The 27926-nt window shown below is 37.2% G+C and overlaps 1 protein-coding gene across 13 annotated transcripts in view; it reads left to right on the forward strand.

The window, feature by feature from the left end:
- Positions 1-27289, forward strand: part of IWS1 (interacts with SUPT6H, CTD assembly factor 1) — a 40364-nt gene extending 13075 nt beyond the window's left edge. For 4 of the 13 annotated variants that reach the window (XM_072788723.1, XM_072788724.1, XM_072788718.1 and 1 more), the window contains exons 3-14: positions 6781-7933; positions 9333-9525; positions 10038-10095; positions 12879-12976; positions 13674-13824; positions 14289-14371; positions 15790-15919; positions 16773-16890; positions 18609-18720; positions 19268-19324; positions 22155-22266; positions 26914-27289. In XM_072788723.1, the coding sequence (XP_072644824.1) occupies positions 6781-7933; positions 9333-9525; positions 10038-10095; positions 12879-12976; positions 13674-13824; positions 14289-14371; positions 15790-15919; positions 16773-16890; positions 18609-18720; positions 19268-19324; positions 22155-22266; positions 26914-27045 (2397 nt within the window). In that variant the 3' untranslated portion in view covers positions 27046-27289. The other 9 variants (XM_072788726.1, XM_072788720.1, XM_072788727.1 and 6 more) reach the window with 6 other exon arrangements.
- Positions 27290-27926: the final 637 nt, after the last annotated feature.

Genomic DNA, 27926 nt, shown 5'->3' on the forward strand with positions numbered 1-27926 from the left:
CATAAATGGGTGTTGGATTTTGTCAGATGCTTTTTCTGCATCTGTTGAGATGATCATATGATTTTTAGCCTTCATTTTGTTAACGTTATGTAGTGTGTTGGTTGATTTGTTGAACTATCCTTGCATTACTGGAATAAATACCATTTGGTCATGGTGTACTGTTGAATTTGCTTTGCTTATGTTTTGTTCAGAATTTTTGCACCGGTGTTCCTCAGAGGTGTTGGCCAGTAATTTTCTTTTCCTGTAGTATCTGTTTGGTTTTGTTATCAGGGTAATGCTGGCCTCATAAAATGGGTTTGGAAGTGTTCTTTCAGCTTCCTCTTCTACTTTTTAGAAGAATTTGAGAAGAATTGGTATTAAATTCTTCTTTAAATGTTTGATAGAATTCAACTATGACTAACGTCTTTTTGACGAAGTTCCTTAAAGGGATGTAAACATTAGTGGAATTTTCATCGAATGTTATTTGTTCTTTGTAGAGCACTTTGAAAACTCCGAATCTTCACATACCTCTTGTGGTCCAGCAGATATTGAAAAGGAGAAAGTTTTTTAAAAAATCTTTTTCAGTAGTTATAACCAAAACCACAATTTTTAATAAAGCAATTTCAATACAAATGTGACCTGGTTATAATGGGTTACCAGTTTTAATTTTTGTTGTTTTACTTGAGTTTTTTCTTGGACAGCATGAAATTATATTTGTGGTTTATGGTCAGCTGGTTTCTGTTCCATGGAAGATAATATTGAAGGAGATGTGTATTTTAAAATTCAGAAGTCTGAGATTTCACCTGTGTAGAAAAGTAGAAGAGAATCTCAACAACAACAACAAAAAAACAGTATGTGGGACTATTAGCGTATAGGTTGTTTGGAAATGAAGCTTCGCAGCTTCGCTTCTCACTGTTTTCTAACTAAGCAAAGCATAGTGGGCCTGCATCCATCTACTATTAAAGTTGGGGACAGCCCCATTAGCCCAGCCTCATTTTGAATTGGGTAAAGATGCCAGTCTGCTCTTGCTTGGCTCTTTCCACAGAAAGCTTGTGCTACATAAGAAGCATTTCTGTGGGGAGTACACGAGAACAGCTAGCATATTCATTCTGGCTATTGCTGTCCTTGTTTACCTTATTTCTTACCAATTTTTTAAATTCCATCTACTCTTTTTGTTAGGTTTCAGACTTTGTCATTGAGTCTGCCATATTGAGGAGAAAAACATTTTGTGTTGCTTCTTTCCTGATTAGCATTGTCTTATGGAGTTTCTCTTTCATTTTGGTGATTTTAAGTATCTTGTATACTGAAGGTAAAATATATTTTTAAAAAAATGGTCTCTGATCTTAAGGTCATTGTATTATGAAGATAAACACGTTTCAGTGAGGTAGAGATACAGGATGCTATGGGGGTGTGAAGGATGGAATGGCTAACCAGCTCAGCCTTTTCAGATGATGTGTTTGAGTTGAGTCTTGAAGGGTGAGTGTTTTGTAATTAATTAATGATAAGATATTTTGTTATGAATGGCTAATAGCATTTTATAGTGCTATTTTTCATACATTTGATCCTCAAAACATCCCTCTAAGGCATAGGTACTATCCCTAACTCCATGAGACTGAGAACCCTGAGGCTTTGAGAAGTTAAGAAAATTTTCCTTCATGACATAGTAGAAGGTGGCTGAGCTAGGGTTTGGACCTCAGATTTTTCTGATTCTAGAGTCTGTGTTTTTAACTGATAGTTGTGTTGCACACAATCCATTCTATCTAGAGAGGAAAATGGAAGAGACTTCAGGAAGAGGCTCTTTTTGCCTATTTTTGAGATATGAAAAGGACAAGATGGGAGAAAGATACTCAAGACAAAAAAGGCTTTGTAAAGCCATGGAGGTAACGGATTAGTAATTCTGTGTGTCTACAGTAGAACTTTAACACACAGTTAGAATCATTGGATTAGATGTCAAAAAGCAGATTCTTTGACCTTTTCTTCAGACTTACTGGACTAATATCTGGAACTTTTTCACCAAAGCTCCCCAAATGATTCTTATGCATACTAAAGTTTGGTAATTGCTGGTGCAGTGTGCAGGGTTGATTTTGGAGAGAGAGCACAGAAATGAATCTGGAGAGGTAGGCAGGAGTAGGAGTTTGCTTCATCGTTATGAACTCTTAAACTTTTTCTACTACTTTTTCTTTTACTACTACTCATCAGGAATGCTTTTGTTTTTGACTATCTAATTCTAAGGTCAGCCAGCTTTTGACAAAGGACTTTTGTAAATAGCTTTCATTTTATTACCTGTATCCTTGCTGTAAAATTGAGGTTTCTCAGAATCCACACCAGGAGCTACACTGGTTTAACAGCATTGTGTATAACAGCATTGTGTACTTTTGTTGCTGGATTTCTTAGATTCATTCATTCATTCTTTTTCTTTTTATTTATTTGACAGAGAGAACAAGTAAGCAGAGCAGCAGGGAGAGGGGGAAGGAGAAGCAGGCTCCCTGCTGAGCAGAGAGCTTGAGTGGGGCTTGATCCTAGGACCCTGGGATTACAACTCTAGCAGAAGGCTTAACCAACCAGGTGTCCCCTCTTAGAGTCTTTCATATGCTAGTAAAGGTGATATGTATTCCAAGATGAAGATTTCAAATACATCTTCTGGAACTAAGGTCCAGTGAAACATGTTTTGGAAAATCTGTAAAAATTTCCTCATGGCATTTAACTGTGTGACCTGGTGTTGAACGTTTTACCAATTTATGATGGTAGGTCAGTATGCAAATTTAACAGTTTTGTTGGACTCTTCTAATAAAGAAGAAATAAGTATCTTGAGTTTGGTTATTTACAGTGATTTCTACTTGACATTTATCGTTTTGAAATTTATAAATTCATATTTGCTTTATGGCAGTTTTATTATTTACTTTGTAATTTTTAAATGTTAATCATCTCTGTGCATGTGTATTGTGGCCCTGGTCCATATGGAGTGCATAGTCCATATGGTTACTATTTGTATGCTGAGATAAATGACCAGATATCATTCATTATGGGTAACCAGTATTAATTGTATCTACAATGTGAATGATTGTAAGAGAGAGGTGTGAGGAGTTATAGACATTTTTAAAGCTTCTGAGAAACCTCAGAGTGGTCAATTTCTCTGACAGTTAACAATTGGAATTTTTTAAATTAGTAAGAACATGACATTTAAATAAATGGCAGTTTCTACAGTGGATTTATTATACTCATACTGACATTTTAAAAAACTTGTTTTTAATCCTTTAAGTTTATGATTTAACTAATTGTTGAAACCAGTTTAAAATTTTTGAATATTGTTTTAATAACTTTTAAGTGTAACTATGTAATTTCTACTATACTCTTTTCCTAAATCTTGTGATGTCATTGCCTAAGTGCATTCTCCAACTTGAGTCTATTGACTAGCACCTTTCTTACTGCAGTGATTTCTCACCTTTTTGTCTTGACCATATCACATATAGTGAATAGATTTCCAGTTTTTATGAAACTCCTCAAAAATTGATGAGAATTCCTGAGTTTCACAGTCCTTACCATGTATATAATATCCTTGTTATGGTTGCTTGTTTTGTTTAAAGATTTTTTTACTTATTTGAAAGAGAACAGGATTGGGGGAGTGCACAGAGGGAGAGTGAGAAGCAGACTTCTTACTGAGCAGGAAGCCTGATGCGATGGGATCATGAACCTGAGCTGAAGGTAGATGCTTCACTGACTGAGCCACCAGGTGCCCCATGGTTGCTTGTTTTAGAATGTATACACTATGTGTCTGGAAATCCAAGGTAGAGTGTAGCAGATAAGTTTTGGGATGACTGACTAGTTCATGGTATCTCTTCCTCTCTGGCAGTGGCTCCTAGTGCTACATCCCTGCTCTGGCTGTAACCCAGTGAGTTCTCAGTCATGACATCTAATAATGCTGTGGCTAATTAGATCATCTGTCCCGGGAATTTGAAATTTAGATCTTAGACACAGAAATTTAGCAGGGTTAGAGTGTGTCATGATATTGATAGTGCTCTAGGAGAGAGGTTGTTGAGTTCCCTTTTCTAAACTCTCTGAGCTGCCTTTGTTCCTACCCTGAGTCTTCAGTCCTTCATTCCACTTTGATTCTGGGAATATTGTTCTTTTTTCTGAAGATAGCCAGCAATGGTTTCTGTTCTTTGCAGTGAAAGTAAGTTGAGTCCCACATGAACATGCTGTTAGAATTATGTCACGGGTATGTTGTGGAAAGCATTCCAAAAGCCAGTTAAAATTTTCCCTTTTCCCTCCTGCTTTAGTTTCCTCTGCTGGTGCCTATATGTTCCACCTTCCCTCCTCAATAATCTTGTTAATTTTTTAAACTGTTATCACAAACTATTTGCAAATACCTGCTACCTACATACTTTTACAGCTCGGTCTCATATAGATGACTTCCTGTAGGCTTTGAAAATAACATGTATACCTTCATGATAGTGCATATTACCTTGTTGTTATGATATTTGGCTGGCTCATTAGAAAACAGCTTCTTAGGATAAGGCACTGAGACATGTTCAGCCTTGACTCCTAGCACTTGCACACAGCTTGTTGAGGTAATTATTCCTCCATTTAAATTTTTTTTTTTTTCATTTATTTATGATAGTCAACAGAGAGAGAGAGAGAGGCAGAGACACAGGCAGAGGGAGAAGCAGGCTCCATGCACCAGGAGCCTGACGTGGGATTCGATCCCGGGTCTCCAGGATCACGCCCTGAGCCAAAGGCAGGCGCTAAACCGCTGCGCCACCCAGGGATCCCTTATTCCTCCATTTAAATTATAGTTGGCCTTTGAACAAATGAGTTTGAACTGCACAGGCTCACTTAATATGTGGATTTTTTCAATAAATATGGTACAGTGCTGTAAATGTATTTTCCTTATGATTTTCCTAATAGCACTTCTCTCTAGCTTACTTTATTGTAAGAGTAAGTATATAATATGTATAACATACAAAATATGTGTTAATTGACACTTTTTATTATTGGTAAGGCTACCAGTCAAGAGTAGGCTAATCAGTAAAGTTTTTGGGAAGTCAGTAGTTATTTTCAACTGTGTGAGGGATCAGTGCCCCTAAAGTCCCCTGCTCTATGTTGTTCGAGGATTGACTGTATTCCTACTTAATTCCTTTATTATAACAATGTATATGTATTCAGATCCATTCTGTGCTCTAAAGATACCTCAATGAAGAAAACAGGCTAAAATGCCTGCCTTCATTCATATAGGGCTTATATTCTAAATATTTATATATTCATAGTTAAAGATCTTTAAAGACATAAAGATAGTTTTTCATGTAAACATTTAACATTATGTGAAGTATTGTACTGTAGGACAAGACTCTATAGCACTTGTCCTAATATGACATTTAATAGATGCCAGTTTTAGTGGAATAATAAGATGCTCACTGAGAAAGAATCCAGTGCTCTGCTGAATGCTCAGTGTTGAAGAAAGAAAAATGCCTTTGGGAAATTTGAAGTTTATAACTTTAGAAAGTTTCCTGAACGTGTTTTATTTGAATAAATATGTCTAGCAGTTACTGTTTTCTGTGGAATATTGTGCTGTCACGGTGATAATAAAATATAGAGGGAAAAAAACCTGAAACTTTGGCTTTGAAGCTTTTCTAATGTTTTATATTCCATGCACAACATACTTCTTTAATGAGTTGGAGACAAGTTAAAGTATGGGTTTTGGGAAGACATTTTTATGCCATTTATCTTGTCACTGGATTTTCTTGTCAGTTATCTCATAGCATGCTGCTGGGCATAAATATGATTAAAAATTCTTTTCTCCTTGAAAATTGATCTGTGGTAATTTCAGGTAATGTCAGTCATATATTCTGAAAAGGAATATTTGGCTCAGAACATTTTTTAATGGGGAAAAGTCCCAGAAATACTTTCACTTTTTAAACCAGAGTATTAATCACCACATTATTGAAAGTTTAGATACTAGATGGGAAAAAAATTGCCCAGATCCTAATGATTGGTATTTTGGTATATATGTAATTTTATATATTTTTTTCTTCATTTGAAAAATAAAAAGCTATGATATACATATATTGTGTACTCAGTGTTTTCAGATTACTTCATTTAATATTGTGTTAGTATAGTTAATTAGATCATGTTTTTCCCTAAAATTTAAACGTTTTTCCCAGGGTTGCTAGATGTATGACTGACTGTTCCAAGGCTCAGTTTTATTGTCATGAAAAGTACTGTTATGAGGAGTAAATGAAGAGAGCCTGACAGGACATTGGGCTTTTAATAGGTACTTAGTATGTGTGAGCTACCCTCCTCCTTGTTTGTTTAGATTTGCCTGAGAGAATGTGCCCTGTATATTATTTGGCCTTACAGTTCCATATTTCTTTTCCTTAAAATAATTTTAACTTTATAAAACCTAAGAATGTTTCTTTTAAAAAGCACTGGGTACCTGTTTGCTTATATTTCTTTGAAAAATATATTTAGGAGCTAGAATTGTGTGAGAACAGTAGGCTTTTTTGTTTTGTTTTTAAGCCTAGCTCTTCAAGATGGAAGTCTCCTATATAGTAATCTGGGGGTATACTTTACAGATTTGTTTTGGTGAATACTGGTTATCTTTCCCCATTTTGGAATTGACACCATGTTAGCCATATTACAGGTAGATAGTCTTCTTTAAAGTGGAGTGTTTCCATATAGGTACAGAGCAAGAATTTTATAATGACGTGCATATTCTACATTTTAAAAAATCGTTGAGAAATTTTAACATTTTACTACCAAACATTTTTTTGCACTTCCCTAATTTTTTCACCCTTGATTTTTCAGAATGAACCTAGTGATCGAGAAGATGGCCTCAACAAAAGACACCACGTGACAGATTCTGAGAATGATGATCCCTCAAATCTTAATGCCAGTGACTCTGAAAGTGAGGAGCTTCAAAGGCAAAAGGACAGTGACTCTGAATCTGAGGAGCACGCAGAGCCTCCTGCAAGTGATTCTGAAAATGAGGACACTAATCAGCATGGGAGTGACTCTGAGAGTGAGGAGACCAGGAAGCTACCTGTCAGTGACTCTGAAAATGAGGAACTTCTTAATGGGCATGCAAGTGACTCAGAAAATGAAGACGTTAGAAAGCATCCTGCCAGTGATTCAGAGGTGGAAGAGCTCCCCAAAAGTCCTGCCAGTGACTCTGAAACAGAGGATGCTCTAAAACCTCAAATCAGTGACTCTGAGAGTGAGGAACCCCAACAGCACCAAGCCAGTGATTCTGAAAATGAGGAACTTCCCAAACCTCGAATTAGTGATTCTGAAAGTGAGGAGCTTCCTAAGCCTCGGGTCAGTGACTCGGAAAGTGAGGAGCCTCAGAGGACTCAGGCCAGTGACTCTGAAAATGAGGAGCTTCCCAAGCCCCGTATCAGTGACTCAGAAAGTGAGGACCCGCCGCCAAGGCACCAAGCCAGTGACTCAGAAAACGAGGAGCTTCCCAAACCCCGTATCAGTGACTCAGAAAGTGAGGGTCCCCCGAGGCACCAAGCCAGTGACTCAGAAAATGAGGAGCTTCCCAAACCTCGGATTAGTGATTCGGAAAGTGAGGACCCCCCAAGGAACCAGGCCAGTGATTCAGAAAATGAGGAGCTTCCCAAGCCCCGAGTCAGTGACTCTGAGAGTGAGGAACCTCAGAAGGGACCTGCCAGTGATTCCGAAACTGAGGATGCCTCCAGACACAAACAGAAGCCAGAGTCAGATGATGACAGTGATGGGGAGAATAAGGGAGAGGATACAGAAATGCAAAATGACTCCTTTCATTCAGATAGCCATATAGACAGAAAAAGGATCCAGAGTTCTGACAGTGAGGAGGAAGAACCCAAAAGGCCAAAAATTGAAAGTGATGAAGATGAAGAAAAAGTAGGAGAGGAGGAGAAGGTAGCAAAGCGAAAAGCTGCTGTGCTTTCTGATAGTGAAGATGAAGAGAAAGCATGTAAGGAATTATTTTGGACTATTTATGCATAGTTTTAATTCTTGACTAGTAACTGAAGCACTGTGTTTCTGAAGTGTTAGATCAATATTCTCTCATTTAACTTGACCTAAAATATCACTAGAACACTAGTTTTACTTTGTTTTTAGTGGCTGATTATAGTATTAAATTTGCTTTGAGTTCAGGAGCATTTGTTAAGATTTTACTGGTTCAAAATAGTAAACTAATAGAGTTTCAATGATAATATGACTTAATTTTTTGTGGGGGAAGGGTAGTGTTTCAAAGAAATATGTTTACATGAAAACCCAACTGTATCCAGAGTTAGCTGCGGGTGTGACAGTACATGCACTAAATTCCATCTAGGTAGCAACTGAGTTCCCAGTCTTTTGTTAAACATTGTTGAATATGCAAATATGAGGAAGTTTGTGAGGGAGACTATGTTTAGAGACTCCATGTCTCTGTGGCATATTCCAGTCTTTGTTACCTGGAACCCTATTTTTATGGGTAATTTTTACTTGATTACTTTTTTATGAAACAAACTTTGGGGAGTGGAGGAGACCTATTCCGTTATAACCTGACAGTTATTACAGGAGAAGGAAAAAGAGGAACACACATGTGCCAGCTAGTTTACTAAGGAAGATGAGAAATTCCAAACTGACCAGCGGTGATCAGGGATTGTGAGGATTCCACAAGAGAATATCTAAGCCTTTTCCGTTCTGCTAATACTCTGCAAAATAGAAGGGATTCTAATTCTATATTATCAGTCTAGTCTTATTTTCTCTATTCCTCCCAAAGGAAAGGTAGCTATTGATGCCCATTTTTATATTGGTGATTTTGTTCATCCTCCAGCCACTTTTCCCTAAACAATAATGTAATTATAAGATGACTCTGAATCGTTTAGTTATTATTATTTTTTTAATAAAATGTTTAGGGATCCCTGGGTGGCGCAGCGGTTTTGGCGCCTGCCTTTAGCCCAGGGCACGATCCTGGAGACCCAGGATCGAATCCCACGTCAGGCTCCCGGTGCATGGAGCCTGCTTCTCCCTCTGCCTATGTCTCTGCCTCTCTCTCTCTCTCTCTCTCTGTGACTATCAGAAATAAATAAAAATTAAAAAAAAAAAAGATTAAAAAAAAAATGTTTAGTTAAGTAATCTCTATACCCAACATAGGGCTTGACCTCATGACCTGGAGATCAAGAGTCACATGCTCTAAAAAAAAAAAAAAAAAAAGAGTCACATGCTCTGACTGAAACAGCCAGGTGCCCCTAGTTATTATTATTATTTTTAAAGTTATTATTAGGAACCCTTTGATTTTTGCTGAGTATTGCCACTTTAAAGCACCTGTTATTCTTAGTAATACCGTAACGAATAAGATTAATGATATTTTACGCCTTTTTTGACAGCAGCAAAGAAGAGTCGTGTTGTCTCTGATGCAGATGACTCTGACAGTGATGTTATATCAGACAAATCAGGCAAAAGAGAGAAGACTCTAGCATCTGACAGTGAAGAAGAAGTAGGGAAAGAAGAGTTGTCTGATAAGAAAAATGAAGAGAAGGATCTATTTGGGAGCGATAGTGAGTCGGGAAATGAAGAAGAGTAAGTGACAGTATAACATGAATTTTCAAGAGTTCATATGAGGTGGTAGAGAGGGGTTTAAGTTTTTTACATTAAAATTTATTGGTGAGAGGTAATGCAGTATATCCTGCCTAATTGCATAACTTTGAGGGATTCAGGAATTCTGAACTGTGGCTACATGCTATGACATGGATGAATCTCAAAAATATTAAGTGAAGAGGGCAAGTCTGATTCCCCTTATGTAAAGTTCAGGAGGAGGCAAAATTAATCTGTGGTGATGGAAATCAGAATGGTAGTTGGCTCTAGGATGTTCAGGTAGGGGACTGACTAGACAGGGCCACAACTGAACTCTCTGGGGGGATCAAATTTTGATTAGGGTAATGGTTACATGAATGTGTACTTTTCTAAAAATTCACTGAAATAGACATTTAAGATCTGCACATTTTACTAAATATAAATTATACCTTATTAGAAAAAGATTTTATGGTTCCTGTGCAAATGAGAAGAAAGCAAATGATTTCTTTCTCTTCTAGAAATCTTATTGCAGACATATTTGGAGAATCTGGCGATGAAGAGGAAGAAGAATTTACAGTAAGTATAGGAGAGATATTCCCTCTTTACTATGCCTTTTATTTGTTTCTGTGGCAGTGGTTTCCAAATAAGTAATTCCAATAGATAGAAATAAACAATTATAATGTATTCAGTAGAAAAATCTACAACAGAGGATTCAGAGTGAAATAAAAGTTGTGTACAAAGGCATAAAAGGAAGATAACAGGCAAAATTGAATTAATGGGGGGAAACATATTAAGAGATAACAGAAGGTACATTATAATGCTAAAGGGAAAGATTCACCGTACTTATAGAACTTGTGTTTCTAGCAATGGCTGGCTAGGTAATTTGGACCAGTCCTTCTGCTAAGGGCAACTAGAAAAGTGAGATAAAATGTTTAAAAATCTGCACATCTTGGGGATCCCTGGGTGGCGCAGCGGTTTGGCGCCTGCCTTTGGCCCAGGGCGCGATCCTGGAGACCCGGGATCGAATCCCACATCAGGCTCCCGGTGCATGGAGCCTGCTCCTCCCTCTGCCTATGTCTCTGCCTCTCTCTCTCTCTCTCTCTCTCTCTCTCTGTGATTATCATAAATAAATAAAAATAAAAAAAAATTAAAAAAAAAAAGGACATTAGTAGACTGTGTGCGTTGTAATCTCTAAAGTGACCACTAAAGAGACTAATGGATATGTGTAGCCTCCAACCTAGTAGAAGGGGAAAACAGAATAATAAAAGTTATCAATCCAAAAGAAGGCAAGAGAAAAAGAGGCATAGAACAGGGAACAATTAGAAAACAGTGTATGGTAAGATAGCAGATTTAAGCTTTGATAGTATCTCCTATTACATCAAATTGACATATATCAAGTGCTTTAATTAAAGGGCAGAGATGGTCAGATTGGAATTTAGAAAATAGCTGTACACTCATTTCATGATTCTTCTGAAAGAAAACAAAGGTTGAAAATAAAAGGATGGTGTTCACACATGTGAACACTAATCAAAAAACTGGCATAGCTATATGAATATGAGAGAGGAGACTTTGAGGCAGAAAAGCATTTGAGATAAAGAGGGTCATTGTCATAAATGGAGTGTTTGTATATGATTTCCAGTCTGTTTCCATAGTTTCATGTCTGTTCTTTTGGTCTCTTTACCCTTGCACTATTAATACAAAACTCTTGATATTTGATTGTTTATGTCTTCTATGCTTGCTATTCCTCAAGATTGCCTTGGGTTTCTTTTTTCACGTTCCCATATAAATTTTAAACCAAGCTTTTTCAAAAATTACAAAGTGCAGACATTTTTTGAATGCAGAGCAGGGAAATTAGAAATTCATTACAAAATCAACAAACAAAACATCCTCACCAGACTTCCCTTGTCAGACAGTTCTTGCATTGAAAAAGAAATCAGGGCAGCCCGTTTAGTGCCGCCTTTAGCCTAGGGCGTGATCCTGGAGACCGGGGGATCAGGATCGAGTCCCATGTCAGGCTCCCTGCATGGAGCCTGCTTCTCCTGCCTGTGTCTCTGCGCCTCTCTCTCTCACTGTCTCTAGTGGATGGATAAATAAAATCTTTAAAGAAAAAAAGAAGAAAAAGAAATCAGAACTTTAATTACTAAAGAGAGAGCGAAACTAGATGAATTTAGAATCTGATTCAAGATGGTAGAAAAACAACAAAGTGAACCTAAGGAAAATAGGAATAATTCATTCAATAAATATTTGGGAGCGTATATACCAGAGATTATTTGGACATTGCCCTCGTGGAGCTCATACCCAGTTAAGCAGCATTTTTTTTTAAGCAGCATTTTTATAAGAATAAGAGGTGTTTCTCTAGTTTAACATCAACTTGATTATGGATTTAGTTCAATGAAAAAAATTACATAAGTAGGTGAACTATTGGGAAGATCTTCCTAACAACATAAAGGAAGCTATAAAGAAAAGACTGACCGTTTCAATTACGTAAAAATAAAAAAATTATGCTTGGAAAACGTTACCTTAAACAAAATGAAACTGTACAAATGTGAAGACTGTGCAGTCCCCATGACTGACCAAAGGCTAATTTTCCTAAGTTATAAAGAGACTTTCCATAACATTAAGACAAAGATCCAACAGGAAAATGGACATGGGATATTAGGAGTTCCACAGAGAAATAATTAAAAATGGCCTTTAAACATGAACAGAATGCCCATCCTTACTCATAAGAGAATACAAAGAAAGACGCCTTTTAGTTTTCAATCGCGAGATTGGTAAATATCAATGTTCGATAACCTGTAGTAGTGAGGACCTGGAGAAACAGGTCCACTTAACGCTTTGCTGGAAAGAGAGTTAATTAGTATAGCCTCTATGGGAAATTTGGTAAGTATTTTCCAGAATTTCAAATACATATACCTAAATGCCAATAGCAAAGTGTGTAAACAAATTATGATTGAAGTCAGGGTGAGAAAGTCTAAAGTCTTAGAATGAGGATATAATAGGCCCATATGAATTGCTCTTCGTATTCCATTGTTAAATGTGAAAAGTGCAGACCAGTATATACTGTACCCAGTGTAGAGTATGCTGCCATTTGTATAATAAAAGGGGATAATAAATATATCTGTGTAGAAGTATGTGTGTAAATGTAGACTATTTCTGGAAGGAGACATAAGAAAACTAGTAACACTAGCAGCTAGGGTAGAAGGGAACTTTTTTGCTATATACCTGATACTCATTTAATTTTTGTTCTTTGTGAATGTATTACTTTAAAAATGCAAAAAGAAAAAAATTAAGAGCAGTTAATACTGAAGAAAATCTGTAAGGAGATTGCGATAACCCTGGCAAATTTACCTGACCTGTAGGGTTTTAACCAAGAAGATTTAGAAGAAGAAAAAAGTGAAACCCAAGTAAAAGAAGCAGAAGATTCAGATTCTGATGATAATATAAAGAGAGGAAAACAGTAAGTTTGTTTTATTTTTTTTTTTAAAGGAATTTGTTAAAAACTAAGTGTTGCTGGAGGGGAGGGACTAAGAGGATAGGGTCACTGTGTGATGGGCATTGAGGAGGGCATGTAATACAATGAGCACTGGGTGTTATGTAAGAGAGATGAGCGCTGTACTCTACTTCTGAAACTAATACACTATATGTTAATGAAACTTAATTTAAAAATTTTTAAAAATCAAAAAAGGAATTTGTTAAAACTTTAAAAATGAAGGTAAAGACTACTGAACTTAGTTTTTTTTTCTTATTTTGGTTCCTTACTAAGTATAAGAAAGAATCTGTTCCATTTTTCTCTCTTTGACTTTTCTGTATACAGTGCTGTCTGAAATATATTTACTCTTACTATTTTTCTTTCATTTGCCCTGCACTCAGCTGTCTTAATTTGTACGGTTTTTTGGTGTCTACACCAAAATGGAACTATAACTACAAAATATTACTTGATTGAATTTCACATACTTTTGTTGAGATAGTTGCAATCTGTGTTCAGAAAAGTCTGATATCTTGAAAGGTGCCAAGTTGTAAGTTTTGCACTTTAGAAGAAAGTAGCATTTCATGGAGTTAGAATTAAGAAAGTTGGTGGATCTTTACTGTGACAAAAGGAAATATATATTTAAAAAGGAATTTATATTTCACTTGACTTTTGTGTTGCTGCTTAGTATGGACTTTCTGTCGGATTTTGAGATGATGTTGCAGCGGAAAAAAAGCATGAGTGGCAAGCGCAGGCGTAACCGTGATGGTGGGACTTTTATTAGTGATGCTGACGACGTTGTGAGTGCCATGATTGTCAAGATGAATGAGGCTGCTGAGGTGAGACAGGTCACTGCTGTTGTCTTCTTCTTTTCCTCATTTAATTGGTTGTGTGGCCTTTTAAAGGAAGGGAAGAGAAAAGTATCTGTAGACATATAGCTAAAGTAAGACTGGACATGGTCATTTAACTGTGGAAATGTACATGATAGGAGTTTATTATTTTGTTTTCTCTTGGTAGAATTTTTATAATTCGGAAAAAGCACCCAAGTAAATACTGAAACTTCTTTAATAACAATAACATTATTCTTCTAAATTTGTAATTATTTAGGCTAATCTGATAGTTTTGTAGGTATGATTAACACAGACCTAGAATTTGGCATTCTATAAAAGTTTTATTTTTTAGTTTTCCTTTCTTTTAGAAAAAATGTTACTCAGTTTTATTTTAAAGTTTAGAATTATAGTGGTTACAGTTCATTATTAACAATAAATATTGCTTTTTTAAAAAACATTTTTTTCCTGGATAGGAAGACAGACAGTTGAACAATCAAAAAAAGCCAGCACTGAAAAAATTAACATTATTACCTACTGTGGTTATGCACCTTAAAAAGTAAGTATTTGATTTCCTTGTAAAATTTTTTTCTTTTAATGGAATATATTCGAACTATGTACTTGTGTTCTAGAGATGTTACTTAATGACTGCCATCTATCAATTCACAAGAATAATAATGAAAGAATTTTCTATATTGTGTTACTTCCTCACACATTTTTTTAAAAATTAAATTTAAAAAATTTTAAGAGGTAGGTGAGGGGCAGAGGGAGAAAGAGAATCTTAAGCAGGCCCCATGTCTAGCTTGGAGCGCAAGATGCAGGGCTTGATCTCATGACCTGAGCTGAAATCAAGAGTCAGATGCTTAACTGATGGAGCCATCCAGGTGCCCCCTCACAAATTTTTCTTAAACCTTGAAGTGTGATACAAACAGAACAAATAGCAAACTGACACTAAGGAAAGAAAAGCATATAAACCATTACTTTTGTTTTTATTAGACTCTTATTTTGAGTCTGGTAAAATTGCATCTCTTCCCAGTGTGATTGAGCACAGAGCAAATTCTGGGGGGACTACTTGAAGCATGTATTGTAGGAGGCTTATATGACCAGTTATATTATGAAGTATATCACCAATCCTACCTTTTTTTGATAGACATTGATAGTAGGCTTTTTCATTGGTTTACTCCTACTCCTGAGCAACTTTGATTTCTCCTTAAACCTAACCATATCGTACTTTGGATGGCTGAAGAAATGTATTAGTACATCAGTGAGCCAACAGCATGGTCTAGAATTTTGACTAGAAAATGGAGATTTCGTATGTATAATATTGTCATGTTTTCTGTTAATATAATTGATTCTGTACATAAAATTGAATTTAAATAGCATTTCATTGGAATGTGTTTTTCTGCTAGAAGAATACTATTCTCCTTGGTATCGTGCAAAGAATAGCACAGTTCTGGGTTCTCTCACCTAAACCGGTTTGAGAATCTCTATTGGAGATTGATAGATTATTGATAGATTAAACATTATTTTTTTTAGTTGTAATAATTGGAGCTCTTTATTCTTACTGCCTATCATTCATATCAGTATTAACCTATCTAGTATGATTCAAGTTTTTAACAAATGATCTTTGCCCATCAAATCTTTTTTTTTCTTTTTTTTTTTTTAAGTAGGAACTAGGGCACCTGACTGGCTCAGTGGTTGAACCTTTGGCTCAGGTCATGATCCCGGGGTCTGTCTGCCTGTGTCTCTGCCTCTCTCTGTGTGTCTCTCATGAATAAATAAATAAAAATCTTTTTAAAAAAGAACTAAATTTCATACTGCTTTTGAGATGTGAATAGGTGCTCAGTAAATAATATATACAAATAACTTTAAAAGCAGTTTATGGAAATACTACTAAATATATAAGAAAATTCAAAGGAAGCTATGATAGAACCAAAGTTCATAGACTTGACTTTTTTTTTTTTTAATTAACTGCAGGCAGGACCTTAAAGAAACATTTATCGACAGTGGTGTGATGTCTGCCATCAAAGAATGGCTTTCCCCTCTACCAGATAGGAGTTTGCCAGCACTAAAGATTCGAGAGGAGCTGTTGAAGATTCTGCAAGAGGTTAGAGGCAGATAATCTGTATGTTTTTCATTAATAATCTGATGTGGTTTGTATAGTCACAGCCTCTGTGACTACATGTCACTATGTGCTTATACACTCTGCCATATTTTGCCAGAGGAAGGGGTTTCACTAGAAACATACCAAATAAAATGAGCATAAAAAGGAAGGCCTTATAAAATTTCATGTAACTATAGTATTGAAGGAAAATGATTTTGGAGTTGCTATTATCTGAGAGGAGGTAATGGCCATGTTCTAGGGACGCACTTGGAGTAGAAAAGGCACCAAATTCGGATATAAACTTGCATGTGAATCTTGAGCTGGGCCACCTTTATATGGCTGTGACACCTTGGGCAGGCTACTTAACTTCTGAAGGAATTCCCAAGGAATTCCTTCCTATGTGCTCCGTGTTCATATATATATTGATTCATTTAATTCCTCACAACAGACCTGCAAGGTAGGTGTATTGTTTTCATTCTACAGATGAGGAAATTAAGACTCAGAGAAGTTAAATGACTTGTCCAAGGTCACATAACTAGCAGATGGCTGTGCTTGGGTTCAGACTCAGATCTATTTGATTCAGAGACCTGTACTGATATTTGTATTAAACTGGTGACCTCTGAGTATGGTTAGTTTACACTTTATCACATTAGTTCTGCTTTGAGTCTGTGTAATACTGAACTCTCAACTCACGTGAACACAGTGTCTTTGTGTTCAAGATCCTGCAGATCCTGAAAATGGGATTTTTGTTACTCCATTATTAAAAAAAACAGGTGTTGGAGGTCTTCTAGGATAGATTGGCAGGACTCCCAGCTTTTGAGTGATTAATGTGTATGTATGTGTTTGTATTTCCCAGCTACCTAGTGTGAGCCAGGAGACCCTGAAGCATAGTGGGATTGGACGAGCAGTGATGTATCTCTATAAACACCCCAAGGAATCAAGGTCCAACAAGGATATGGCAGGGAAATTAATCAGTATGTACATTTTGCTTTTTGTTTGTTGTGTTTGTGTATATCAGAAAGACATGTATGTACAAAAGCAAACTATATTTTTACCAATATTCATTTAAAATGAGTTCATGAAGTAGACTAGAAATTTTTTTGGTTAATTTCTTGTGGGTACTAGCTATTTTAGCTTAGACTTAAAATGTTTCTCAGCATGTTTAAGTATGCTATTAATATTAAGGAGAGCAAATGAAAAGTTTTCTAATCCTGGATCAAGTGCATGTATAGAGAAGAGGGTTAGCATACAGGCCCTAGAGTCAATCATACCTGGGTTCAAATCCTGTATTCACCACCTACTTTATTGCATATCTTTAGGCAAGTGATTTAAGCTCTAAGCCTTGGTTTCCTCCTCTGTAAAACAATTGATATGTTCACTTTGAGTTATAAAAGTTAAATGAGAGGATATATGTAAAGCATGTAGTAAGACCTCAAGAAATGTTAGCCACTAGTGCTCTTGCTACTTTTACAATGGTCTCCAGAGCCTTTTGCATGTTCTTATTTAATGATAACAGAAATCCAGGAGTCTTAACTGGAATTCATCTAATCAGTTACCATATCACTTATGAAATCCTTCGGTTTTAAGAATATAAACCATGTGTGTTTTTGTTGTTATCCTTAATTCTTCCTGTGCTCCATGTTGCAAAGGAATTTTTTTAAGACTTTAAGGGTATATTAAAAAAAAATACTCCTATATGTGAATACAGTAATTATTTTTGCACTGAATTTTTGAGATTATCGAAACTTTTTAGAGAATTTTTTTATAAACTACATTTTTTATTTTGTTAATAATCTGTGGTATGCTAGTATATGATAAACCTCTAATGCCCTTTTTTTTTTAAAAGATTTTATTTATTTATTTATTCATGAGAGACACAGAGAGAGGCAGAGAAGACACAGCGGGAGAAGCAGGCTCCTCACAGGGAGCTTGATGTGGGACTCGATCCCTGGACTGGGATCATACCTTGAGCAGATGCTCAACCGCTGAGTCACCCAGGTGTCCCAAACTTCTAATGCCCTCTAAGACTCCCTGCTTTCTATACTCCGTGAAAGTTCTTGATTGTTTTGATGATATATTAAATGCGGCAGTAAGCTATGTTGTGTTTGAGAACAAAAACATCACTTGGCACCCGTGGACTTTTACTGGCTAAACGGTGGGCATGTAGTACTCTGGTTCATCATCATGTCACTGTAGCAGCTTTCTTAGACTTAGTGAAATCTAGACTCGGCGCTGCACTGTTAAAAGTGCAATTTTTGAAGATTTAGACCATTTGGCAAGTAATAAGGGAGCTTATTTTTGGTTAGAATAGGAAGGTATAAGAATTTTGAGATTTTCTATTTTCAGTAGAGTAAATTTACAAATTAGGCCGTCAATGAAATGTCAGCACAGCTAATTGATGACTGTCAAAAAGTGAGTCAGATATTACTTTCTTTAAATCTCTGTGGTGGCTATAAGCTTAAATGACTTTTTGACACTGAATTTTCTGAATCCCCTGAAGCAGATTATAATACTGGTATTACATGCTGTGTGTATCCTCAAATGGTCCTAAAATAATGGTATATTTAGGGGAAGAATATTCTAAATGCCTGGAATATTAGGCAGGACTCACACACTAGGGTGTGATTATTTCAGGGAATGGTAGCAAAAATGCTACTTTCTAGTCTAACCAAATGATTTTTCCTTGTTACAGATGAATGGTCACGGCCTATATTTGGTCTTACCTCAAACTACAAAGGTATGACAAGAGAGGAAAGAGAGCAAAGAGATCTAGAACAAATGCCTCAACGACGGAGAATGAATAGGTATGAAGAGTAAATACTGTTCACATAACTCATTTGTTTTGTAAATAAGGTCATTAAGAATCCTACAGGGTGATAGGATTTTTATTTTTTCTTTCAACTTGATATGTCTGTGTAGTTCATACCCTTTTAGTTTAAATGTGGTACTATAATAAGGCCCACACTCCCTCCTTGTTTGGTTCTATCTGGTGGAATGTGGCCCGTGCCACAGTTTCAGAGGTTGCTTAATGTTGTTTCAACCAGTTGCAGGCCCATTTTCACTTTCTTAGGAGGAAAAAAAAAATGGCTACTGGTTCAGTTTGTATCAGCAAACTGAATACAGTTGCATCCAGGATGACAGGATTATAAATTACAAAAGTGGCAGTTACTGCTCACCCATGATGAAATCTGGTGTGCAAGTAATCATTAAAAGAAGTACTTTTACAATATTTGGAGTAATTTTTCCAGATCCAGTATAAAGGACCTAATTATGGTCTGAGTTTGATGTTTTGCTTTGCTGGTTTTTTTCTTAGTTATAAGGTTCTAATATTCCTGGCATCTTTTTTCACAGCACTGGTGGTCAGACACCCCGAAGAGACCTGGAAAAGGTGCTGACAGGGGAAGAGAAGTAAGACTTAAAAATTTATTTTTTCTTAAGCTTGATATAGAGACTCTTCTGCTTGCTGTTTTAAGAAAAGTTGCAAATGAAACAATGTTCACGGGGCACCTGGGTGACTCAGTGGTTGAACATCTGGCTTCGGCTCAGTTCATGATCCTTGGGTCCTGGGATCGAGTCACGCATCAGGCTCTTCATAGGGAGCCTGCTTCTCTGCCTGTCTCTCTGCCCCTCTCTCTATTCTCTCTCATGAATAAATAAATAAAATTTAAAAAAAAAAGAAAGTTCACATTAGTGGGGGATGATTTTCAGTTTAAGATTTATTGAATATCCACAAATACAGTGGTATAAGGATATAAGATTGAGAAATAGTTCATTCTGTGAAGATTTTTTACTGCTTGATATGTGCTAGACTCTATTAAGCCCCGGGAATACAAAATTGAATTAAAAAATAGTCCATGCTCATAAAATGTCTGTAGAGAGTTTATAAATGAAGGTGAGAGCTTAAGTAAAGACGTGGGTTATCATGCAAGGCCCACTTTAGGAATGGCAAGTAGACTGAAGCAGTTGAGCAGTAGTATGGTATGTGAGGAGGTAGGAGATGAGTTCAGGAGTGGAGATGTGGGCCGAATTTTGAAGGGCTTTAGATCAAGACAAGGAATTGTCACTCCTCTTTGATTCCACGTAGACTAGAAGTTGTCAGATTTGATTTGGAGCACTGGTGCTGGTGTCATCGTGGTGTAGGGTGGGTTAGAGTACAGAGGAGCTGAAAGCAGTGAAACTTGAGGTGGTGATGGGGCAGCAGAAGGCTAGAAGACTTAGTGGAGCAAATTACCAAGAGTTGGTGACTCTGTGGGCGAGGAGTTTGGCTAACGTTGACCAACCAGAATTTTGCCCCAAGTTACTGAGACTTAATGGTGTTACCATTTGCTCAAGTGGAGAGGAAGAGTAGATTTTGAGAACGTAGGTGCGTTCTGTTTGGACCATAGTAAATGAGATATTTCTGTGAATATCGTGGGTCTAAAACTTGGACACTGGGCCTAGAGACATAATAGATTTGACAGTTATTTCCACAGAAAAGATACGGAATCCACAAAGTATAGAGAGTAGGAAATAATCCGCACTACTCTGAGAAGGGGTGTGGCCAGTGCAGGTGAGTGTGTGCTGTCCTGCACATAGGAGACCCTAGAGAGAATGAGGCCAGGCTGGAGAGGGGCTGTGGCAAAGAGCCTGGGCTGTGGCCAAGGCTGCAGAGGGCTTTGTGCAGTGAGTGTGGGCAGACTGCAAAGGGAGAGAAGGAGAGGGGTTAGAAGGTACCAATGTTGTGGGTTTATGGATAGGTTTGATGATGGGGCAGGTGGCAGCTTCAGGGGAGAATAAGGTAGGAGAATTTTCTTTCTCAAGCCACTTAATTTATTCATGTATTTGAAGCTTATGGAAGCTTCATGTTAAGAATAGATTAAACTCAGGGCACCTGGGTGGCTCAGTTATTTCAGGGTCTGACTCTTGATTTTGGCTCAGATCATGATCTCGGGGTTGTGAGATTGGGTTCCACTCTAGGTGTGGAGCCTGCTTAAGATTCCCTCTCTCCTTCTCCCCTTCTTCCCACGCTCTCTTTTTAAAAAAGGAAAAGAAAACAATTCCACTCCATACAAAGGAATAGAAATGATGTAGAACCTTTTTATCCTTCTCTTCCACCCCAACCTCCCCGGACACAGACACACATATACCCACTCTCCATTTACCACTAGGGTGAATAGTTACCTAAGGGTTGAGTGATTTGAATGCCCAGACATTTACAGATAGACTTTACTTTTGAAGGTTGCTAGTCTTAATTTGGTCTCAGATCACATCATCAAATGCTGGCAAGGATGTTGAGAAACTAGCTCGCTCATACATTGCTATCTGTAAAATGATACAGCTATACTGTGGAAAACAGTTTGGCAGTTGCATATAAAGTTAAACCTGCAACCACCATATGACCCTTCACTTGCACTCCTGGGTTTTTTTCCCAGAGAAATGAACACTTATGTTTGTGCAAAAACCTGTATGTGAGCATATAGCTTTATTCATGATAGTCCAGAACTGGGACAACAACCCAGGTGTCCTTCAGCAGGTGAATGGTTAAACAAACTGTGGTACATATATACAATAGAAGACAACTCAGCAATTAAATGAACAAAATATTGATAGATGTAACTAACAACTTGGATGGATCCTTAAGGGCATTATGTTTAGTGGACAAAGCCAGTACCTAAAGATTACATAGTGTATTTCATTTATAGAACATTCTTTAAATACTAAAATAACAAAATAGATTTGTGGTCATCAGGGATTAGGAGCTGGGCAGATGGGGTAGGAGGGTGGCTATGTTTTGATAAAAGGACAGTAGGATGGACCCTTGGGAGTACACAAACCTGCACGTGTGATAAAATTGCATAGAACTAAGAACTAAGAAACACAGGCACACAAATGCATGTAAGTAAAACTGGGGAAATGTAAATAAAAATTGATGGACTTTTATCAACATCAATATCCTAGTTCTTGTAGGATAATTTTGCTTGTTGCATGCTTTCCAGTCTTGGAAAGGAAAGGGGCTTGATTATGTCTGAAGCTGAGGAGAGACTAAAAGGAATCCTGAATATGCACAGGAAGTTGGCTTTGGGAGGGAAGGTGAAGAACTTTTAGAGTAATGTGAGTGATAGCGAGATCAGCTAAGATAGCAGGGGGCCAGATTGTGTGACCTGGGAGACAGAGGAAGTTTGAAACACCTGTGCAGCTGAATCAGCTGCACACAACTATGGTTGACTACATAATAGCATGTTCTTCTTTCCATTCTCAGGGCTCTCAGACCTGGAGATCCTGGATTCTGTGCCCGTGCAAGGGTCCCCATGCCCTCAAACAAGGACTACGTTGTCAGACCTAAATGGAACGTGGAAATGGAGTCATCCAGGGTAAGCAAGCAGGGAGATAGCAAGGTAGATCTCAAGTGCAAATTACTATTTTGTCTTTTACTTCGTGTATAATACCTCTTAACAGCTCCTGAGGTTTATCTGATTTAAAGAGAGCTGTTTTCTGGTCTCTTTAGCTAGCCTGATCATTCCTTGCTTATGAGCTTCACTTCAGACTTAAGTAACCTTATCAAGCCAGGAAGTTTCTTCTTACCCCATTATTTCAACTGAATCATAAAGCCTAAAGTGTTCTTATGCAGTCATTTTTTAGAACTGTGAGAAACAGACCTCCCTACTTCTGCAATCTACCCTTCCCTTTCTCTTCAACTGTTTTAAGTAATTCTGTTGTGAAATATTTAGGGTAGACACTTCCTCTGTCATCATTGTAAATACTACTCCGTGATCTTCATTGCTCTTCAGTAATCTTTTTTTATTCTCCATTCAAACTACTCTTTCTAGCCTGGTATTCTTAAAAAGGGCCTAAGCCGATTGGAAAAGCATAAGAGGCGATTTGCAGAACAGAAACGACTCAGCAAAGTGCATCGTGCTGTCAAGTTCAGCATTGAAGGCAACAGGATGCCCCTGTAGTCCTGGCCCTACCAGAGTGTATCCGGGAGGTATCCCCAAGGAAGCATGCTCTGTGCATGAGCTTGAATTGTCAGCAGCTAGAGTGAAAACAAGTGTGCGTGTGCTTTCTTAACCAGAAAAGGCCCAGCCCACTTTTAGTTACTAAAATAATGGCCTTTAACAAACACTTTGTGACTTTCGAGTCCTGTTGAATATTTAGAAATTGATATGGAAGTTCCTTCCTTTATTAGTACCCCAGAAACTCATAGATAATTAATTCCCTGAGAAGCATCTTGATTTTCATGTTACCCATTTTTTATTAAAAAAGCTTTTTTAGGGTCAAGAATCATAGTGGTCTCCATAACAGGCATGTAAAGTGATGAGTAGCTTCTTGGTGGAAGGGAGGTGACTTATTTCCACCATTGTCAGTGGCCCAGCATTGTGCATTTGCAAAGACCCATCACATAAAGCCTTACACTGAATATTTGATAAATGTAATTAGTACATACTTAATACATGGTCAGAAATGAAAGCATTGGGGCCATTCCTTAAAGCCAGACTCACTCCCTGCTGTGCTCTGAGATGATAGCGGTACCTCTGTGTAGCAGTGTGCTCTTGAGAGTCTATGTTGCCTTCCTTTTGTGACTTTTCCATGACCCTGCTTGGGCAGCTTTTTTCATGGACTACACTCACCTTTGTGCCAGTTCATTTTTACTGTTAACGCTGCAATCAAAACAAAGCACATTTTCTTACTTATTGAGAATAAATGAAAGGTAGAGCACTACTACTTCAGTGCCAAGAACTTTTTTGTACTTCCTTACCTTTTTCTTGTTACTTCCTTACCTTTTTTTTGTACTTCCTTACCTTTTTTTGTACTTTTATCTATATCCACATCCCTTGATACTCCTTCTCTTCCTCAACTGCCCCTCTTTCTTTTTAATTTTACTTTTTTCACTGTCTTTTCCCTATTACTATCCCTCTCTTACTAGTATTTTTTCTTCCCCAGCACACTTCCGTTTGAGAATTGAGAACAAAATAAGGCAAAGAAATTGTAATAAAATCTCAGCGGCCAGTCTTTGGAAGCCTAGCTGTGTGTCTTGAAGGACACTTGCCCGTTTGCCACTGTTGCTGGTTCTGATCCCATTCATCCAGTAGGTGACAGGCAGGTGGGAAGAAGTGGCCCAGCCTCCTGGTAAAGCAGAGAGGTGACTAACAGGAGGAGAGGGAAATTCAAACTGAATTCCTTTGCTTCATCCCAGTACTCCTAAGATCATAACGTGCCAATCTAGGCCCAAGTCTGGCTAATTAGAGCTCGGTCAAAAAAAAATAAGGCATGTTTTAGGGTCTGTAGTTTCATGTTACATTTTAGGGTATTGTCCTTAAACCCCCTGACACAATTTCCCTGTTTGGGAAAAGTCCTTACAGATTTACTTAGGGCTTTCACATTGCGGACACTAATAAGTATTACTGTAAAATGTATTTTCCAGAGAGAAAATTGGAGTGAGTAAATGGCTTTCAAATGAAACTTTTTTTGTTTTAAATGTCATTTATTTTTGAAATTATATAAGTAAACATAAAACACTGTAGAATAACCCCATTTCCAAAGCCCTGCTCTTCTTGAAGTTCCCACTGTTAACAGTTTGATGTGTTAAATGTATTTCCAGTAATGCTTAAAACCTGGTTTATTTCTGGTTATAATTATAGAAAAATTTGAGATTATAAAGGCCATTCAAAAGCAGTTTCATAGAATTTTTGCCCTTTTTTCCTATGGATACTTTTCACAAAATTATACTGTATATAACTTTGATCCCTTCCCCTCGTTAAATCACCTTATCATTTATAACAGCTGCACAATAGTCTATCATGTGAATATATAATTTGTTTATTCCTCTATGGTTTCTGATTTTCACTCCTCTAAGTAATACAGTAACCTACACTACATTGTATGTTTATATGTTAATTTATTCCATGGAGTGGTTTTAGGATAACAGTAAAATGGCAAAAGCATTGTATGTTTTTATATAAACTTTAAATGCAGAAAGCACAAATAAAATTAATGTCACTTGTAATTCCATCACACCTTAGTATTAACATTTTGGGTTATTTCCTTTTTATCCTTTTTATATTGTATATAAACATTACTGGTTTTGTGGTTTGGTGTTTTTGTTTTCAACTTTTATGCAAAATTGTTGTTTTATACTTTGTTGGATTTGTGTTTTACTTAACGTGGTAAAAATTCATTTAAGTAAACCTTCTGTGACTTAATACTGTGTCACAATACAGTTGTACCATAATTTTTTTTTAAGCAAACCCATCTTGCTAATCTTTTCAGCTGCTTTTGTTTTTTTTTTTACTGATAAAACAGTGCAGCATACACTTTTAATGTCCTAAAGAGATAGTACAGAGTTGAATCAGTAGAGAGGTCATTGAATTTGGCATGTTGGGTACTAGATCCTGTGTATTCTCAGGCTTGGGGAAACTAGGTGTCTGCCAAACTACAAGTCTTAAAAAAGTTATATAACTGGGAGTGGATCAATGTGACTTGGGTGTGTCCCTTTTGCAGAGGCTAGAGGGCTCAGGTTCTTAGAGAATCCTGGGAGACCTTCCTGCTGGCATATAGACTGCTGGCAGTTGGGTAATTGGTGGAGATCTGAGCAGGTAAGGCTTCTGATGTGGACTACTATAAGTACTAAGCATCAGGACATATTGTCTGAAGGGAGGTCACATGTTTAGAACTGCCCAGGAAATCAAGGGATTTAATAGATGATATTCATCTGAGAACCAATATTTATGCTAACTCAAAGTACTAGGGCCAAGTGTTAATTTGACATAAATAATTGGACTTGGGATTATTTTAGAAAGTCTAGGGTGGATGATCAATGTGACTCTTGTTCAAGACTGACTTAAGGTTCCTTGCTGCTGTCTGAGGTGCACGCTGGGTCTGGAGGTGGGATGAGACTTGGGAGACTCCTCAACTCAAAGGAACATCACCATACTGGTAACTGACCCCAGTCTCTCCTGGGCCCTGCCTTCCTTTAGCAGCCTTGGAATTGAGTTTCACAGATGATTCAGTAATAAACATTTGGGGAGAAGTAGAAAAATTCTTCTCTTATTAAACCACTCAACATTCTTAGAGATCACAGTTGTCAGTAACATTATTGTCAACAAGAAGAATTCCCCCTGGTCTTTGACAGACTTAAGCATATCCAAAGGTATCAATTTCTTGGAGACTACATCTTTTCCAGACACACAGAAATTATAAAAGAAGTAATGTAACAACTAAACTTAAACATAGAAGCCAAGCAGGAAGATACGGAAGAAGTAGTAAGTCACTTGGATCAAAAGACTTCATTTACTTTTCTTTTTGTGTCACATATATTTATTTAACATTAATGTAATTGGTTTCAAAGTAGTAGTAATACTAGTTAATAGCTGATATTTATTTTGAGCACTGACTGTGTGCTGATATTTGACACTATTATCTCATTTACTTCTCTCAGCTGTCCTGAAAGGAATACGGACCAGGGGCCTGATTTGCCCAGGGTTCTAGAACTTGCTGAGGCAAACTGAGGATCACTCCAAGTCTGAAACTAGAGCTCCAGAATTAATGGGTTCACTTTATTTATCCTCTCACTTCATTCATTAGGCTTATCTTTTCCTCAGATGACTTTCCTTGCCTTAGAAGATCATTATTCTTCATGCCAATGCTGTTGGGAGGTGAATATCAAGTGTTCAGCTCCATGTTTGACCTTTGAAAGGAAAAAGCACATAGTCAAAATGTAATTTAATGGAATTGAGATCATAGTTTAAATTTTCCTCCTTTCATCTAGAAACTTTCTAAAGACTGAGGCCAAATTTTAAAATAAGACACAGACAGCTGTTATGCTTCATTGAGAAAGTTTAATATGTGTACATTGCTAAGGCTGGTGTGTATACTTGATCTGTTTTTCTGAGGTCACCAAAGCATATTGTGATTATTCCAGAGATAGCAGCTCTTCTGACTATGAACTTTAAGATAAAAGATGAAAGACAAAACTAGATTTGTTTCAATAATTTGCTCTTTAATTTTTACCCCACTCTTAGTTTCAGGGGACCTCCAAGAAGGGTATCAGTCGACTGGATAAACAGATGAGAAAGTTCACAGATATCAGGAAAAAAAGCAGATCTGCACACGCAGTGAAAATCAGCATCGAGGGCAATAAAATGCCATTGTGACCTTGCATGGGACGTGTCCCCATCTCTAAGAAATGCGCAATGGACTCTTTGGAGAAAGAAGATGATATTTAAAAAAATTTTTTTAGTGTATCTGTAAATGGTTCTGCTTGTATCAAATGTTGTCATAGAACTCACATTTCTCTCACTTGTATTTAAAAACTGTTTGTTGTGTACTTTGTACAGAAGAATACTTACTAGTCATACTTCTATAAACTTTACACAATAAAGTTCCATTCTGTTTTGGGGGGCTGTCTCTTCATTGTCTTAGAGGATGTATTCTTAGTAGGGATAAAAATTGGTTCTTGGTGGGGGGAAAATATCTCAGATATTACAATGGCTCTGACCCTCTGTCTTCTGTGTCCAGCCTTCCCGAATGTGGTATAATAAGGAATTTCTCTGGTCTCTGTCTTGGGTTCCTGACAAGGAGCTTCTAAAACCTTTGGTATTTCCAGGGTGATATGAATGTCTTTGTGATGCTAATGAGGTGACTCTTGGTAGGCCTCTAGAAGCTTTAGGATGGGGCCTGTCACCAATAAGATCTACCACATAATTCAAGGGTTGGGATTTGAGGCAGGCCTACAGGGGAGTGTATTGAATTCAGTCATGTGCCCAGTGATGTATGTAATTGGTCATTCCTGAATTTAAAAACCCCAATTAAAAACTCTGGACACTTAAGCTCAGTGGGGCTTCCTGATTGATGAGCACAGTGACAACCTGAGGTGGTGATGTGCCTTCATTTCACAAAGAAGGTGTGGAAGTGGATTCTTCCCAGAACTCGCCCTGTGTCTCTTCATTTGGGTGGTCCTCCTACTTTGAGTCCTTTATAAGAAAACTAACCATAAACATAGTGCTTTCCTGAGTTCTGTCATTTTAGCAAATCT

Source organism: Canis lupus, chromosome 20, assembly GCF_048164855.1.
Source record: "Canis lupus baileyi chromosome 20, mCanLup2.hap1, whole genome shotgun sequence".
NCBI lineage: Eukaryota > Metazoa > Chordata > Mammalia > Carnivora > Canidae > Canis > Canis lupus.